Source organism: Oryza glaberrima, chromosome 10 (genome assembly GCF_000147395.1).
Source record: "Oryza glaberrima chromosome 10, OglaRS2, whole genome shotgun sequence".
Taxonomy (NCBI): Eukaryota; Viridiplantae; Streptophyta; class Magnoliopsida; order Poales; family Poaceae; genus Oryza; species Oryza glaberrima.
In genome coordinates, this window is record NC_068335.1 from 313759 (window position 1) to 333139 (window position 19381).

The 19381-nt window shown below is 45.5% G+C and overlaps 2 protein-coding genes across 2 annotated transcripts; one reads left to right on the plus strand and one right to left on the minus strand.

Annotated features, from left to right (window-relative positions):
• Positions 1-1435: 1435 nt before the first annotated feature.
• LOC127752585 (uncharacterized) lies at positions 1436-2372 on the plus strand (the record flags this gene model as incomplete). Its single annotated transcript, XM_052277996.1, has 2 exons — positions 1436-2027; positions 2139-2372. Coding segments are annotated over 2 exons (765 nt in total), but the record flags the coding sequence as incomplete, so codon positions are not given.
• A 13286-nt stretch (positions 2373-15658) lies between these two features.
• LOC127785777 (homeobox-leucine zipper protein HOX15) lies at positions 15659-17961 on the minus strand. The gene is made up of 3 exons (XM_052313172.1): positions 17474-17961; positions 17112-17191; positions 15659-16533 (listed from the first exon to the last, which is right to left on the minus strand). Exons 1-3 carry the CDS (start codon positions 17813-17815, stop codon positions 16224-16226), a joined length of 732 nt encoding a protein of 243 aa, XP_052169132.1. The 5' UTR covers positions 17816-17961; the 3' UTR covers positions 15659-16223.
• Between the last annotated feature and the right edge of the window lie 1420 nt (positions 17962-19381).

Here is a 19381-nt window from a genome sequence, read left to right on the forward strand (position 1 = left end):
CACTTGTTTACCCTTTTTTTCTTTTCAAATCCATTGCAAATAGTGCAAAAAATTCTTATATATTGGCATATATCAGTCCACAAAATATTAAGTTCGAATTCAACCTACACATTGAGAAATAAAAAAGATAAATTTGTTTGTGAACAACTCTATTATTCATATGTCGAATTTTTCTTTTTTATAGCTCAGTGTGTGAGTTTAGACCGGACCTAAAATTTTGTGGAGCGGTGTACATACGTTGTATTAGTATTGTTAATTTTTTTAAGAATTTCCCAAAACCATTTGAATGAGTTTTAAATAGACGAGGAACATCCCCTCGTGGTATAAGAATAGTTTCCGGACATAAGCAAGGAAATAAACTATACTGTGGTGATCCCATCTAACCTTTTTACTCATGGGAGGGTGCAGGTTGGATGAGAATTGACACTTTTTTTTCCACCTTATTCTCTTCTCACTAGTACAGAATTTGCCATAGGTACTGGTTTACAAGTGCCCAAGGTGCACCAATAGCAAAAACCGGCACCAGTGAAAAAATAGAACCGACACCTATATGTTCGCACGAGCCAAAAAAAAGAGCCGGCTTGAATCAAGCCGGGCACACCAATGGCGTCACCACGATCTGCCCCACATCGATTTCTCCCGAAATCAAATTGAAATCCCCACATCGACATCACAGATCGAATGAACGACATCCCCAAATCAAATTGAAATCCCCACATCAACATCACAGATCGAATGAACACTCAACAAAATCATCCATAAATCACAAAAACAACTAAAGAAAACTACAATGGAGACTGGGGAGAGGAGGGGAGGGCGGGGCTGGCCACCTTCCTCTACGGAGGGAGAGGGGAGGGCGCCGCCGTCTCTCATCAAGCGTCGTCGCTTGCCGCCCGCCGCCTCCCCTTAGGCGCCGCTGCTTGCCACCCGCCGCCTTCCCTCATGCGCCGTCGCCTACGGTCTGTCCTCCCGCCACATCCGGCGGAGAGGGCGCCGCCACCGTCCGCTGTCTCCTCTTGGGAGCCTGTCGCCGCTTCCCGTCGCCTGCCGCCTCGACGGAGGGAGGATTAGGTCACTACGCCAGATCCTCACACCTTTGACGGCATATCTGTGACGGGCTTCAGCATTGGTCAATGATGAGGGTCACCTTTGACGGGTCCTCACGGGATACCATCATCGGTGAGACATCTTTCTACAATCCGTCACAAGTGACTAGTTACCTGTGACGGGATAGATACTTATAGACCGTCAAAGGTGAGGTTAACTCAGCTCAAACGGCCCGTCCCTAGAGGCCGTCACAGGTGTGGGTGGGAAGACTTTGACTAGGATTGGACTAATATATCTCTCCCTCACTCTCTCTCCCTTATCCTCCCTCTCTCTCTCTCCCTCTCACGACTTGCGGCGGCGGCGGAGGACCCGACGGCCCTAGCTCGGGCGAGGCGGCGGTGGTGGTTCGGCGACGCGCGGCGGTGGCGGTGGCGCTGGGCGGCGGCTCTGGTTCGGCGACGCGTGGCGGCGGTGGCGCTGGGCGGTGGCTCAGCGGTGCGTGGCGGCGGCGGCGGTGCGGTGGCGCGAGGTGGTGCGGCGGCGCGTGGCGGCGGCAACGCTGGGCGGTGGCTCAGCGGTGCATGGCGGCGGCGAGGTGGTGCGGCGGCGGTACCCCCATCCTCCTCCCCCTTCTTTCTCCCCTCCTCCCCCTTCCCGATCCAGTTTTTCTTGCAGCGAGGTGGTTTCAACGGCGAGCGGCAGTTCGGCGGCCTGCATCCTCGACCGCGAGGAGGAGGTGAGCGGCGGCGCCGCGGCTTCGATCCCCGTCCGCCTGGCGCCGGATCCGTCGTCCTCAACTGCCGGGCGTCGTCTCCTCCGTCCGCCGGCTGCGTCCCCAACTGCCGGGTGCAGATCCGCCCATACGCCGCTTCCCGGGTGCAGAAGGCGAAGAGGGCGGCGTCGAGCAGCAATGGGGACGAGGTCGCCTCCAGGCCGAGCTCAAGAAGGTCCAGCGTGCCAAGGAGTTCAAGCCCATCGTGGTATGATTCGATCTCAACTTGTGATTTGAACCCAGATCTGATTTCTGCATCCATCTCTCTCGTGGTTATTCTGGTGAATTTGATCTGATCCGATTTGGTTTTGCCTTGCAGATTATTCCTCTTGTGAAGGCATTGATCGAGAAAGACCAGGAAGGAGAGAAGAAGAAGGGCACCTTCGTTTTCTTTTTGTTGCTCGTCAGGTGTTTGATGAATTGCTTGCTTGCCATGGCTGTTTTATGTGTGATATGTTCTTAAAGACTTTTATGTGTGATGAAATGTTCTAGATTTTTGTGTGTGATGAATGCGATGGTAACTACCCAGAAGTACTTTTTATTTTGTTTTTTTTCATCGAAATCTACATCAGTGACGGGTGTTGAGCTGTGGTTGTGGCTCTTTTTTGCTTTTTTTTGGGTGGTTTTTCTTATCTGTGACGGGTCACATGATACAACTCGGCAAAGGTGTCTGTCACCTCCGACGAACCTCCACCCGTCAAAGATGACTTGAGTCATCAGTGACCACTGATCTGTGATGAGGGGGTGTATCTGTCACATATGAGGGTTTGAGCCCGTCACTGCTAACTTGTTCTGCTGTAGTGGGTGGAGGAGGAGGAAGAGTTCGCCGGCTTGGAGAGGGGGCCGGCGGCAGAGGAGAAGACGAGGGGGAGGGGGGAGGAGGCCGGAGGGAGGAGGCCGGAGTTGAGGGAGACTGGGAGAGGCGTGGGGCAAGTGGATAAGCGGTAGCTTTTCGTGCACGTGTGCTAGTGGATATATGGCCGGCTCTGCTTGCTCCAGTCGGCTCGGTTGGGTATAGGTGTCGGTTTTTTAAAAGAACCGATACCTATAATATATTATATGTGCCGGTTTTTTAAAAATACAAACCGACACATAATATTGGTACCGGTTTTTATTTTTAAAAAACCGGCACCTATGCATGTTAAAGTTGCCGGTTATTATTTTTTCACCCGCGTGGAGGTGGGAAAAGATCTATAGGTGTCGGTTTTAAATGAACCGGCACCTATAAAGCCGGTCTCTATGAGGGTTTTTTACTAGTGTCTCTTACACATATAGTACAATGTTGTGTCTAATAGCTACCTACCTGACAATGGGACACATTATTACCTGCTTTTGTGATATATATTGGATTATTGCCCATGGAAGAAATAATGCAGCCTTGAGAAGTCAGGCAGTAGTTTTTGTTGGTGCGAAACCGTGAAAGATTTGAGATTATGAAATTTTGGGTGTGTTTCTCTTGTCATGATGTGTAGTAGGGGTCAGCATTGGCTTCAAAGGTTATGGAGCTCAAGAGGAGGGATTGATATCCTCTATCTTCAAAGGCACTATACATTTGTCACTGACAGATGGGCGTAGGGTTCATCGGACCCACATGATCCGAAGAGGAGAGGAGCAACAGGATATAAGATGTTAGAAAGGCGTAGATGAGAGAGTGTGGAGAAAACAATGGTTGGCCATGCTAGCTTCAATTTGTTTAGTGTCAATGTCTATGCCAGATATGAATGAATTTGTTAGTATCCTATCCAGGAGACCAGGATTGTTATTTGAAAGATCGGTTTTTTTATTTCGACAGATATATAATTTTTCCAATCCATGAATCGATCTCCGTCGATCACCATGCATATAATCCTTGTCGGAGTCGATCGTGCATCATCATCTTAATACGGAGCTAAGCAAACGACCGGAACCGGCAACAAGGACGAGACGATGCCTCCACGCAAACGACGCCGACGTGCGTGCGTGACCGTGACGCCGCCGCCGGCGGAGCCCACGCCGGAGTTGTTTCTGCCGCCGGAACTCCTGCTGGAGATCGTCGCTCGGTCGGACGCCGGCACACTCGTCCGGTGCGCCGCGGCATCCAAGCTCCTCCGCCGCGTGTGCCATGACGGACCCGACGCAATTGTGCCCCGAAGCAGCGTAGTCGGTTTCCTCCATAGAAGAAGAAAACATGACAACGAAGCCCACTGCTGCTTCTCCCTCGCCCACCCGGCGACGCCCGCCGCGGCGTCGTTGGTGGAGCACCGCCTGGCGCCCTTCATGTCGCGCGTCGCACCCGACGTCCTGGAGGAATACAAGGCCGTGGCGTCCCACGGCGGCCTCGTGGCCCTCCGGCGCATGGACCCCAACTGGCGGCGCAGGTCGCAACGCCGCGCCGACATATGCGTGTACAACCCCATGACCGGCCAACGGTCCTTCTTCGCGGAGCAGCGAGAGACAGATACGCTTCCTGGATGATCCCTGAAGTCTACTCGTACGTGCTGCTCACCGCCGGCGACGGCAGCTTCCGGCTGCTCCAGGCCGACTTTATGCCCAAGCACGACGAAGGCGGCTGCTATTTCATAATCCATAGCCTGTCGTCGGAGTGCGGGGAGTGGAGCTATGTCAGAACCTGGTCTCGTACAGCTCCAAAGTGGAGGTGGTGGTGCGAGCTGAACAGGCAAAACCACCCCGTCGTCCTCGCCGGCGTTGTCCACTGGCTAATGGATGCCTCCCGCGGTAGCCACTACATCCTGACGTACGACATTGCGACGGCGGAGGAGGGGAAGATGGATCTCCCCACCAATTACAGTATTATGGTTGCAAGGAAATACGCTTGGGATCGTCGCCGGAGGGGAGGCTGAGGCTGCTCGTCCTTCATCAGCACCTCATCTCATTGTCCGGGTGGACAAGATGCCCACTAGGGTTGCTGGTCTTGGACGTCACCACGGGGGAAATGCGTACTGTTAATAATCGGAGCGACCAACTTGTTCTCTACGCAGTCGATCTCCCCTCTCGCATCTCAGCAATGAAAACCTACTAGCTCTTTTTTTCTTTTCGAGTATACATGCATGTCGAACACACCCCCATATACTTGCAACTAGCGAGTATTATCTTCTCATGCATCAAATAATAATCCAGATACATGATTAATTAAAGCATTTATACTTGAAAGATATAGCCCCACGAAACGTTTCTATGGGCCGGTATACCACCACGGTACCCCGGAAAGGTACTGTAACAGGACCCTTCACATAACTCTCTCTAACCAATCGCACCACACCTCAGGTTTCGCCCCCACTCCTCAACAGATAGTGGACAGCCCCCCTCTCGTACCACGGTGAATTCGGCAGCCGATCAACCGGACACCCCAGCCGACCCAACTCCATCACGCTCACCCTAGCCTGGGTACGTCAGCTAGAGGAAAGATCCACTACAAGCCCAGTCGTTGCTCACGCTGGCTCGTGGTATGCACGGTAATTCTTCTAGGGTTTCCCGTGAACCAGTCCTTAATTGCCATTGGTACGACTAGCAAAACCATTCACCCACAGCCCACCATTAAGCCATATTTTAGTTGGATAATTACGACCAATAAAACATGGCCAGATGTCTTGAGCTCGTATAGCTCAACAATATACTAAAGTAAAATAATGTAATTATCCCATTATGTGAGCTAGTGGTAATTAAGCACGGCTAAGCATATCATGATTCTAGCAAGATCAACAGAAGTGACACAAGGTAGTTAGATTATCACCCAAAGTTTCACAAATGACGGACCACAAGTAAGCATAGCACAAGCGAGCAGAAAGGTAATCCCATAATCCAGTGTAGTTAGTAAAACATGCAATTTATTTGTAAACAGTAAAAAATTTGTAAATTAGGTTCAACATGCTCAAGGGGAATGTGTGAGTGCCTTGCTTCTTCAATCAATCTTTAAACTCTTTTCCTCGTGATCGCGATCTTCCGAAACGATGGATTTTATGCGCCGGCACGCAAAATGAGGAAAAATCCTAATAAAAACCAAATGGACAGTACATGAAAAGTAAACAAACATGTAGATCTTAATTTTAGATAAATTTTGCAAGTTGAATGGCTCAATTTAGAGTTGTATGAATTAGTTATGAATTTTAGAAGTTTTGAGCCATTTAAATCAATTTATAAAATTAATATCGATTTATTGCGCAATTTATTATTTATTTTCTCAAAGAAAAAGTTAAGCGCTGATGTCATCAAAGGAGACCAGCGCCTACAGGTGGGCCCCACACGTCAGTGGCACAAGGGAGGTGGCCCACCATGGACCGGGATCACCGAGGTGGTCCACCGCCGACCCATATCAGCCTAAGCCGACCAGGCGGCCACGTGGTGGCGTGGCCGAGGCATGACGACGCCCGAGACTGGCCTGGCCGACCATGGTGCAGCGGCGGCGCGGGGCCACCGGTGGCCACAGCCGACGGCGCCAAACGGCGGCGAGCGGCCGGAGGACAGTCGCGCTCACGGGTGACAACGGCTCACCATATGAGGCGGCGGCCGGCAAGGAAGGGGGAGGGGAGAATGAGAGGAGGGAGGAGGGGCCGAGGAGCGGGATGCCCTGGGGAATGTGGTAGAAGGGTTAGGATGAGCGAGAGGACGCTCGCGGCGGCGTGAATCGCTGGCCGGAGGCGAGAAAGAGCGGCGGATGCTCAACTCAAGCAAACGAGAGGGAGTTCCGGCAGCGATTGGAGCCAGCGGAGCGGTGACCGAGGGGCTGCGCGGTACGGCGGAGCCGATGAAGGTGGTGCGCGGCTTGAGGTGGTCAGGGACGGCGGCAAGAGGCGACCAGAGGCGGCAGGCGGTGGTGGAGCTCGGGTCGGCGGTGGAAGCGGCGCTCTGGTGGTGGCAGAGAAGAAAAGAGCGGTGGCCGGGGTGCGGCAAGGCGCGGTGAAGCCAATGGTGGTGGTGGCACAGCGCAGTGGTGGCTAGAGCGGCGAGAAGCGGCGGCCGGAGCACTCCGGCGAGTGGCAGGGAGAGAAAGCGACACGGGGAGCTCGGATGGAAAGGGAAAAAATGGAGAGGGAGGTGCGGGGATGGTTTTTATGGGCTCGGGACAGCGGGATCGTGCCAGGGGCGAAGCCAGGATAAATGATCGCCGGGGTCATTACTAACCAGGGTCTATGTTTTCAACCAAAACGGACTGAAAACAACGTAATTTCGATGAAAGGAGATTCTGAGAGAAATTTTGAATAGTTTTCAAGAATTCAAATTTGAAACGGTAAAATTGAATCAATTAATAAAAAAAAATCAAATTTTGGTTAAAAAAAGTCATATCGCTATGTTTGGAATCCAATATTAAATCAAAGAGGTGGACCCCGAATCTGGGTGTGTTCGGACCGCTACGGGTTCTAAACCCTTCCCTCCCAGCACGCAAAATGAAGCGAGGATTAACGTATAATTAATTAATTATTAGCTTATAGAAAATTTGAAAGTAGATTAATATGGTTTTTAAAGCCATTTTCCTATAGAAATTATTTTGCTAGGGAATTCGAGAAGTTGTAGGTCGCTGGTTTTATGTATGGTCTCAAATCTCAAAAGCTCAAATGTATATGCATATTCCGCTGACGAATAATTGTAAGTGCTAGCTAATTTTCTTTTCGCTGCTGCTAGTGTCGTTTCTAGTTGTCAATTGGGATTTAACACAGCAATCAACAATTAATGTTACCGGGGTATAACATTTATTTTCACTGGGGTCATAGCTAGTAAGATAAAGAGGATACGAGAGATTAAAAGAAAATCATCGGGGTCGACTGACCCCGGTAAATGACTGTAGCTTCGCCCCGGGATCGTGCCTGGGGAGAGGTGGCACACGTCGGGGAAGTGAGATGGCGGCACGGGCTCGTGGCGGGGTCAAAACGGCACCGATTTTTGGGGGAAACCGGGGGAAGAGATGGAGGAGTGAGTGGCGGGCGCATCCGCACTGTTGGACGCGAGCGGGGGAAGCGGGAGGGCACGGGAGAGGTGGCGACGTGGGCGGGGTCACCGTTTGCTGGCGGTTTACAGAGAGTACTTTAGGACGAGAATATTATAGAAAATATTTCCGGCCATGATTTTTAAGGAAATTTTTAATTTCCTCAATAATTTACTTGATTAAATTGCTTCAACATTTAATATAATTTCTAGAAATACATTATTAAATGATTTTTAATCCCGAACGAAAATCGGGACGTGACAGTAATCAGTTGGTTTGCATGCACAAGATAATGATTAGCTGTAGATTAATGTTAATCGTGTGCATCTTTTAATAATAGACCGAGTATTATGGCATGGATGAATATGCATGCAAATTAGTGGCAGTATAATAGGAATTATGGCCAAATACTCGGTCAAATGGGCTATCCGACACAGCCTGGTCTGGGCACGAAGACAAAGCACGGCCAGACCAACTCATCATGTTGGGTGCCCGCTCACGGGTTACACCTGCGGTCTAGGCACGGCGGGCTATGTTATACCGGCACGAAGGCACGATTAGGCCACCGTGCTCATTCTTAAATAACTTTATTTTGCTTTCCTCATCTCTTTGGGTCGTGGCTTAGGTCATGTCTTATATGACTGAAACAAGTCTATTTTATCTCCCTTATCTCTTTAGGCTTGCTGATCGTTGGGTCGTGCCATACCGGGCCAGCATGTTGTGCCGAGGAAGAGGCCCACGCATGACCCCACGATCATCTCAGACCGGCACGGGCCCGACAACAGGCATGGCGTGTTGTGCTTGGGCCAAGACAAACTTCATGTCGTTGGTCGATCGGGCCGTTGGGCTGCGGTCATTTTGACCAACTATAGGTTGCTGCATTCTCTAGCCAATTGTATTTATTTAGTCATGTATGCATTTGATTAAAACAAGAAAAGCAAGCGAATAAAAGGTTGTTGGCTGTGAGAGCCTAGCTAGCCACCAAAAGCCTCGTGTATTCTTGTTCTTGTACACTCTGTTTATGTGTGTTTAGATTAGTGTGTTTGAGTGAAACACCAAACAATGAGCTAAGGGATTTGGCTCCCAACAAGATCCAGGGATCTACTTCCAAAATCGAATACTTCCATTGAAACCAGAAACTATCGTAATGCAAAAAGTCCCAAGTTAAGAGGAAACAACGTTCAACATGATCAGGTGTTCGAAAAAAAATAGAAAACAATCGGTATGCAAAAAGTATTAGGTAGAACGGAAGCAGAGTTTAGAGTTTATCTTGGTTGCTCGATCTACTTCGTTTGTACCATGCAAACAATGCACGGACCATGCGTAAGCTGTGAAAACCCAGCTAGACACCCATATTGATCGACAAAAGCACAGCATCACGATGTGTGATGGACGAAGAGAAGAGACCGGCTAAACTAGAACTTCCACGAAGGATAAACGGGCACTGTAGAGACGGGCGACGGATAGAAACACTCTATATTTATTAAGTAGATAAAGGTTTATTCTTTATGATTGACACGTGGGCCCCAATAATATGGAGGTTTCCATCGTGATATGCTACGTCAGCATATGAAGTGGGTTAATTAAAGTCTGTTTGGATCGATACAATATATAGGATAAGCTCAAGAAATAAAAATACATTTTGAAACTTTGGATATGTAGATGACATATCCACACAAATTTAGAGATCACTGATGTACTTTACTCGATATATAGGTGCTGAAAAGCTTCTTCGTGTATGTATATATATATGTATATATATATATGTGTGTGTGTGTGTGTGTGTGTATATATATATATATATATATATATATATATATATATATATATATATATATATGTATATTTATGTGTTATCTTTAGTAGCTTTCTTTGGCTTTTGGGGTGCCTTTGGGGACATTGACAATGCAAGGGAATAATCAAATTTAAGTGTGTTCACGTGGGGTTGGCCCCTCAAGCCACAACCTTTTTAACCACATCCGGATATATATAGATCTTAACCTACCTACATATAAACATCATATCATGAACTCAGTCCAGCTACCTAGCAAAGCTAGCACATATGGAGTATGGACAACACATATATGTTCTCTGTTGAGACTAAACTAGCTTCCTTTTTTTTTTCACATATATTACGTACGTTACAGTACTACTCCGTATTACACTACCATGACCATATGTGGAGACTTATACAAAATCACATTAAACTGCCAAGGAATTTTAGCAGGATCAAGTAATTTAACAGATAAAGATTCATAGTTGGACTAAATTAAGCATCGTCCAAAAGTGACGTTTAATTTCTGCGATCAGTTTTGATTTCTGACCGATCAATATCATGAACGACTTTTCCATCCATATATAGTACAGTTACAGAGTACTTGTGTGGATCGTAGACTTTTTTAGAACATTTGGATTTTAATCCGATCATCGCTTTCACGTTCCCTAGGCAAAGGGGTTGTTTCAGTTCCTTCCAAGCAACGAGAGACTCGATGTATACTAAGAGCACCCGCAAGCAATCAATGGTAAAGTAAGGTGTTCTCTATAAAACATATACATCTCAGCAATAGACTAGATTAATAGTAAATCATCTCAATAGTATGTCTACATGGGTATCTATAGCTCTCTAATGCATTGCCTCGTTTTTCTTTATAGACTATCTCCAAGTTAGTAGATAGATTTGCTCTCTCTCTTCATTTAATCTCTTCCAAGTAGAACAATATGCTGACATGGATCTCTTGTAGAGAGGCTATATATAACTATTGTGGGTGTCCTAACAAATTAAATCTGTTCATGTTGCAATTAACTCCCAATAATTAATGTTCTCAAACGCAGGCAGGAAAATGACAATGGAAACTGCTAATTTATTCTCCCTAAGAAAGAGAATAAGAAAAAGAATACGTACATTGCACGTCGCATATGCACATTTGAGGTAGTGTCGTCCATGGTAGACTTGGTCTACTCAATAAATCCATACAAATCTCCTGAAGATTATGAAGGGGGATTATTCCCGGCAGCAAGTGTGTGTACGTGCTTCCACAGGATCTACATATGTATGATTGGACAACTTATCCATCCATCATTCCTACCTTGGACTAGCTAGCTAGTCCATCTTCAGTCATTCCTTCTTTAATTACTGTGCCCATAAGCCAACCAGCAGCTTAATTATTTTCCAACCACATGTACAGCGTCGTACTGCCAATTGGACGACCTTCAATTCAGACTTTTCTTTTTTTAAAGAAAATTGCGACGACGACCTTCGGGCTTTCCATTTTGTTAAACAAAAATACAGTGAAGACATGGACAATTGTATACGCACCTCCAACATACTATGAAATTAACGAAGTCGATCATCATAAACATTTTTTTGTTGTCAATGTATATATAAGTTGTCTACCACTAAATGAATAACTATATTAGCCACAATAAAAAGCTATAAAAGAGAGCACATGTGTAAATATATTTGTGTAATCACTACTACACAAAACATTTTCCTGTGCGGTCGAATCGGATTTTCCTGTCTGGAGCAAATCGTCTGCGAAAATCGCTATTTTTACGTACAGGTGGCGCAACCACACGCAAAAATCGGATTTTCGCGTGCGGGTGCTTATGTCGCCCGCACGCAAAAATAATAAAAAAACAAAATTAAAAAAATGAAACCCTAACCCTAGCCGTCGTCGCCGCCGCCGGATCCGCCGCCTGCTCCCGTCGCCGTCGCCGGATCCGTGCGGCGGAGGGCTGCCGCCGCCAGATACGCGCGTGAGGTGGCCGCCGCCACCGTCACGCCGCCAGATCCGCGCAGGGGATGGCCGCCGCCACCGTCGCGCAGCCGGATCTGCGGGTGGGGTGGCCGCCGTTGGATCTGCTGCAGCCGTCGCGCGCCACCTCGTTGTCATCGCCGCTGTCACCGTAGAAGAGGAAGGCCGGGGAGGGCGGTGGCCACCAGATCAGCCCGGCGCCTCCTCGTCATCAGCCCGCCGCCCCGCTTGCGGTGAAAGAAAAAGAGGGGGAGATGAAGAGAGAAATGAGAGAGAGAGAGGGGAATGGGAGAAATTTTGGGGATGGGAGAGGAAGGAGTGGCCGCGCGGCCGGATTAAATGGTGGACGGGTATTTTCGTATGTGGGCCACTTAATACGTCCGCATGCGAAAATAAAGCTATTTTTGCGTGCGGACGTATTAAGTGGCCTGTACCAGAAAATTGTTTTTTCTATGCGGGTAACTGCCCGGCGCCGGTCCCATACTCCCATGATTATCCCGTGCGATTCTTCGTATGGCCTATCTTGAAACAAAAGTGTCCCGTGTCCAGAAAAATGTTTTGCGTAGTAGTGAATATATTTATTGGTGCTAAAAAATATTGCTAGGTTTTCGTATAAACCTAGTCAAACTTTATGAAATTTTGACTTACGATAAAACTAAAACACCTTGCATTTTCAAAAACGGAGAGAGTAGCTACTAGCCAGCACAAAAAATCATATTAAAGCTCAGAAAATTCCTCGGACATATGCATGTGACCCTGACCGCATTAAACTGATATCAATAAATTAATTGACACAAGTACATATACGTATCAAATGTTGTGACTGCACGCAAGTCAACATAACTTCTCATTCATGTGGAACTATGTAATATTTAACACGAAGTTTCGTGGAAATAATGATCTAACTGAAAGTTCTAAGCAGAGGATTGATTCAAAACACATGCATATGCGTATTCGTTTATTTTTATTTTCAAATAATTGTCACTGTAGTCTCTGTTTGTTTAGAAAAAGAGGTTCAGCTTACTCACCTGTACTATTTCAGCCTAAGCTGTTTTTTTTCTCATTTTACCCCTAAATTATTTAAAATAGTTTAATTCACTGCTTATAACATTACTCTTCTTTATTTCTCTTTATTATACAACTCAAATTTTAAGCTGAAATTTCGTAGATCCATATATAGATGACACTATTATCAAAGTTTCAAACTATTTTGAAAAGGGAAAAAGTATGAATTACACCCCCAAACTATCGCGGTCGTCCGAATTACCCCCCTAAACCCGAAAACCAGTCATCGTTCACCCTGAACTTTCAATACTAGACAAATTACCCCCTTGACATCTAGAGCAGTTATATCTAACGTGGCGCACGCGTGGCAATCCAGTCAGCATTTTATTTAATAAAAAATGTGGGACCCACCGGTTATACTCTTCTTCCCCTCTTCCCACCCAATCTCTCTCTTCTCTCTCTCTCGCTCTTCCTCTCTCTCGCGCACACAGTGCGCATGGCGAGGATGGGTGGTGGGCGTGGGCGGTCGGTGAGGACGGCGGCGCTCACCGGCGCCAACGAGCTGGTACTGGTAGCGCCGGCCTAAGAGGGAGAGGGAACGGTGATGTGGCGCGCGGCAGCGCCGCCGGAGAAGGAGAGGCGGCCGAGCGAGAGGAGGTCGGCGCCCTGGGCACCCGCAACGTCACCGTAGTAGACGCATGCCGGCTCTGACGCGCCGAGCTCCCACAGGCGCGATAGCACGGCGGTGTTCTCCTTGCAGACGTCCCTGATCTTGATGTAGCTGTAGTCGGCCGGCGGCAAGCCTCGGCCGGGCGCCCGTAGCTTCTCCCTCCACCTCGCTAGGGTCTTCGTGAGGTTCTCCTTTGGTAGAGGAGGCTGGAGGCGGAGCTCGGGATAAGAATGCTGCCATGCTACCAACGTCGTGGGTGCCCAGGGCACCGACCTCCTCTCGCTCGGCCGCTTCTCCCTCTCCGGCGGCACCGCCGCCCGCCACATCGCTGTTCCCTCTTCCTCACCGGCCGACACTACCATTACCAGCTCGTCAGCGCCGGTGAGCGCCGCCGTCCGCGTCGCCGTCCTTGCCGACCGCCCACGCCCACTGCCCGTCCTTGCCGTGCGCGCTGCGCGCGAGAGAGAAGAGAGAGAGAGGAAGAGGGGAAAAAGAGTGACAGGTGTGTCCCACATTTTTTATTAAATAAAATGCTAACTGGATTGCCATTCGTGCGCCACGTTTGACAAAACCGCTCTGGATTGGAGCGAGGTGGGTAATTTGTTCGGTATTGAGGTTTTCGGGTTTAGAGGGTAATTCGGACGACTGCGATAGTTCGGGGGGTAATTCGTACCTTTTCCTTTGAAAAATTGTCATGCCTATTTGCTTGAAATTTTAAACCCCAATGTTTAAATCAGGCTCAGTGCTTCGAATATATATATATGTAAACAGTAAACAATTCTTAAAATGCCAAGAGATAAGTTGTAATATGCATCTATCAATTATACCAATTTCGTTGGTAAAGATGACTGATATAGAAAGAAAAAACCGAAATATGGTTCGGGAGTAAAGTGATTGGAATATAAAATAGGTTAAAGAAATAGTTTAAGTAGTTAAGCGAACCAATAAATAGTTCTGGACAGTAAAATGAACTCTTAATCTTCTTCTTTTTTCTAAGAGACATAGTTACTTCTGTTCGTGCACCTCTCTTATATATTTATATACTCCATCTGTCTCTAAATATTTGACGTCGTTGACCTTTTTTAAATATGTTTGACCATTCGTCTTATCCAAAAAATTTAAGTAATTATTAATTCTTTTCCTATCATTTGATTCATTGTTAAATATACTTTTATGCATACATATAGTTTTACATATTTCACAAAAGTTTTTGAATAAGACGAACGGTCAAATATGTGCTAAAAAGTCAACGGCGTCAAATATTTAGAGACGGAGGGAGTATATGGTAGTTGGTATTCCATCCGTTCAAAGATATTTTCGCTACATATATAGGAACCTTTTGAAAAGATTAAGGATTATGATGCAAAGTCAAAAATATTCTCATTATACTCTAGAGGTAGGTTGGTAGTGTGATATATAGTAGATCGTTAGGGGTGGAATGAGAAAATAATTGATAAAAGTCACGTAGATAGATAAGTCTATATTTTGAAATTGAAACGGAAGAAGTAATTAAGGACATCAGAGGTGAGATGTCGACATTTTTGTGTATATATGTACTGTTGGGATCGGATTGACCGGCAGAAGGGTAAATAGTGGGTGGTCTACATGTACAGTTTGGAGTGTTGGATGGATGAGCAGAAGCTAGCTGGCTGGCTGTTGCTTGACCGACCAAGCCATCTGGTCTGCAGGTATCCGTGGATGATGGGATTGCATGGAAGATTCGTGACAACACAAATTAGCAGCTAGCTAGCTAGCCGGTTGTTGCCGTAGGTGACGGGGTCATGCATACATGCATCAATTTTATCTATATCGATGATGATTTTGCATTGAATTCATGCCGAGATCGAAAGATATCCCACAAGATCAAAAATATATATATGTGGTCTCAACAGAAAGATCATTGTTTGTTTGTGTCCCCTGCAACGCAAGCAAATCATACATATATGCTTCACTAGCTAGGTAGCTGCCTTACGGAATAGAACAGAAAGTTTGGTTGAAATTGAAACAATGTGACAGAAAAGGGGTGTGTTTTCACGTTAAAATTAGAAATTTGGTTGAAATTGGAACGATGTGACGGAAAAGTTGAAAATTTATGTGTGTAGGAAATTTTTAATGTGATGGAAAAGTTAAAAGTTTGAAAAAAAAAGTTTGCGACTAAACACGGTGCAGGTACCCAACCCAACTTCCTCCTGTTCCTGTTCTTGTCCAACTCCAGCTAGCAACAGCAGCTATAAATTAGCTTCTTCATGCCTCCTTCATGCCTTCTCCCACGTAATTGGTGCCTCCCTCTTTCATTATATATAATCAATCGCACCTTAATTAATTACGTGTAGGTTTTCTGCTGTATTAAATTGTTATGTTTTCTGTTATATATGAAAGAAACAAAATTATTTGAGTCTCGCTCTTGCAGTGTACGATTAATAATCGACAGGAAAAAAAAACTGCCACTTATCATCAAACAGTACACACATATGTATGTAATCTCTGAAGAATTAAACAAATCAATATACATTGATATATAATATTTCTGAAACAAATCAATATAATACCTGGATCACGTACAGAGTACAGTATATATATGTGTGTGAGCTAACTAGCTAGCTAGGTGTCATATCGTCGTCATCTAACTACAACACTCTTAACTCCCCTGACAATAAAATTCATCACCAGTAAGTGACCATCTATAGCTAGATGCAAGCAAAACCAACAACTTGAATTAAAATTTTGTTTGATTTCTGGATCGATCCTAGATGCGGCCGGCAGTGCTCAGTCCATGCATCCTCCTCACACATTAATTAACTTGTGAAAAAATGAAGCTAACTAATTAAAGCAGAGGGGGTGAACATATGCATGAGAGAGCCAGCTGATCGATGAGCTAACTAGCTATAGCCATATATATTTACTACTAGATGCAAGCATGCATGCAAGAATTAATATATGTACTACTATAAACTATATATATGTACACTACACATTGATATGATGATTAATTAATTAATCATGCTAGCATGCATATGCAGGGAGAGGATGATGATCGAGATTAATTTAGCTAGCTAGCTAGCAGGCGGCGGACTTGGCGAAAGGGCTGAACAAGTGCGGGGCGGTGGGCTTGTTGGTGCGGTCGGCGGCGGCGGTGGGGGAAGCTCCGGCGGCGGCGGCGGTGGCGAGGCGCTCGCAGGAGGGGCAGATGGAGAGCGTGGCGGCGGGGACGGGGAGGGTGGTGGCCATGAAGAAGCCGGCGGCGGTGGAGTGGGTCAGAGCCCTGAGCTGCTGGAGCTCACGATGGAGGCGTCGGTTCTCCTCCGTCAGCGTCTCGCAGCAGCGCTTCAGAAGCTCGCAATCCACCTCCGTCTGCTTCAGCTTCGTCCTGCACTTGACCGATCGAGCTTCTCTATATTAATTATCATGCATATTCTTCTTCAACTACTACTACTCCATGTGTAATATGTCTGTCTGTTTTGTATATATATGCATGCTTGCAAACGGGATGCCTAGGTTATACTACCCGGTGTCATAGGACACCGGGTAGATTATTCAAATCCTATATAAATTACATTATATTAATTAATATATTAGTCAATAATTAGATAATTAGTATGTATTGGAAAACCGGTAACTTTTATTCTGGGTTCGCCATTGGATACATCATATATATATATATATAGAGAGAGAGAAAGGAGGTGCACTGCACTACTTGATAATTAGTTGTTGCACAAACATGCATGCATGCATATATATAATAAAAAGGGAGAGGGCCGGATACGGATTTTCTTTTTTGAAAATTAATATATTTACCAATTAATAAATTTGGTTGCAAAATGAAAAGACATGTGAATAAATGATTTTATATGGCAAAAAGGGGGAAAAAAAGAATAGACAAGTCGACAGAAGGAAGCTAAGGAAGTGGATAGAGAGTTAGAGGTGAATATGACCAACTAAACTAACCTGGCTCTTCTGTTTTGGAACCACACCTCAACTTGCCTTGGCCTCAGGTTTAGCTGCTTCGCCAAAGCAACCTTTTGCTTCTGCTCCAATCCATATTAAATCCCCAAACCAACAACAAAATCTTTATTAATTATTATACAGTGAAGAAAAAAAGAAACCGGCCTTCATTTTAAGTTTGCTAAGAAGAAATTGATTAGCTATTAATTTTTCTTTTGTAAATGAACGACTTTACTATGTTATGTGCTAGCTAATAAATTATTTAAGTTGAGTTAGAAAAATTACAAGTAATTAATTAGTTAACCTCATGTGGAAAGAAAGGAAGGAGGAGTAGTTAGCAAGTGGGTTGATATGCGCATGCTTACAGGGTTGAGAGTGCTATGCTCCTTGAAGCGATCCTCCAGCAGAGCCGACTGCTCCTTGCTCAGCCTCAGCTTCTTCCGGCTGTTGCAGCCCTCGTCGTCGTCCGCCGCCGCAGCCGACGACGAGTAGAGCGCCCTCTCGTACTCGTATTCGTACTCCTCCTCTTCCGCCCGCACCACCTCCCTCTTCACCACAACCTGCGGCTGCCCCCCGCTCTCTGCCGGGAGCCTCAGCGTCAGCAGGGACGCCGCCGCTTCGTCTCTACTTTCTCTCTGCCGCCTGTGGCCGCCGGAGCCCAGGGAGAGGCCCAGAGCTAGACCCACGTCCTCATCATCTTGCGCCATCCACCACAACAACAACCAAGCTCTCTCTCTCCCTCTCTCTTGTGTGCTAGCTCTAGCTCTAGAGAGAGATGAAGGTAGGTAGCTATAGAGACGATGTGAGATGAGGAAGAAGAGAAGAGGGAGAAGGGGGAGGGAGAATGGGGGCATGGAGGCCCATACATATAGGAGAGGAAGCAAGGCATCACATTAGAGAGCAGAGGAGACAAAACAAAACAAAATAAAAGAGACAAGTGGAATACCTACCTATTAGCGGAGTAGTGATGAGGCACAATAATGCACTTCTGACTTGCCAAGGTTGACTAATAACAAAAAAAGTGCATGCTACTAGCATTTTGTTTTTTCATTTCTGCACATATATATATATATATCCTATTATTAATTATATGGGATACACGCTTAGCTTCCTTCCATTCTTCTTATAGTATCTTGCTAATTAATTTGCTCCTAATTAACTACTCCTACTTTATAGACAATGTATCCTATGCAGACAAGTTTTTCCATGCACGTACGTACAGCAATTAACAAGTACCGCAAAAAAATTTACAAAAAATTGTACATGTATTCTTTTACATATAAAGTTTTATCTTCAAATTTATCATCATATATAGAGAGAGAGAAACTATTATTCTGATGGACTTATAGTGTTAAAATTGACATTTTTTTTTGCTTTTTTTTACAGCTAAAATGTAATGAATTGAAATTTAAGATTTTACATGTAGCTGAAATACTATTGAAATTATATGCATACTTTTTTTCTAGATTTTATTGTGACCGAAATATATAATAACTTCGCCGCAATTGCGAATACCAAGCAATTTACTAGCCACAAAATTAATTAGTATTTCACTGGATATTATGTACATATTGAGACTAGACTGTTGAATTTATACTATATTCTGCACGCTAGCCCTAGCTATTGGCCTCTTCTGTTCAATTTATTGTGCATCTTATTTTTCCCGGCCTCTAGCAACTGACTTAATTAATTTGTCAATAATAATACATATAGATTACTGCTAGCTACAATTTATTAACAAATCTCTTGTATGTAAATTAATTAAGAGTTGATTGGACTGTTACATGCATTTAGTTGGCTAGTGGAAAATTAGTGGAAATTATTCGTTTACATGCATGGAAGCTACCTAGAGGGTGGGTGTTATTGTGCCAACAACACTCATCCTCCACTCACCCAACCATTTACTAGTCACACACCTAATAAGCTCTATATGCATGGTGACTACTTCAAAGTAACTTTCTTTTCCTACTTATTATTAGGTTCCAACTTATTACCAAGAAAAGATTAATTGATCCATATATATTGTAGTATATATGTATGTATTGTTCCTGTTGTAGATAGGCACTTGCCATCTTTCCACACCATGTAATTGCTTTCCACATGGGACTTTGTTGAATAGGGCCAATATAATGCATGGAAAGGTCTATTTGACGTGGGACAGGGGGTGATTAGCTCATATTGTAACTACCTTTCTAATGATGGGGGGGTCCGAAGTCACATTTCATCCATCTCATCAATCCGCACTCTTCAATTGGTTTCTCTAGGTATGCCTG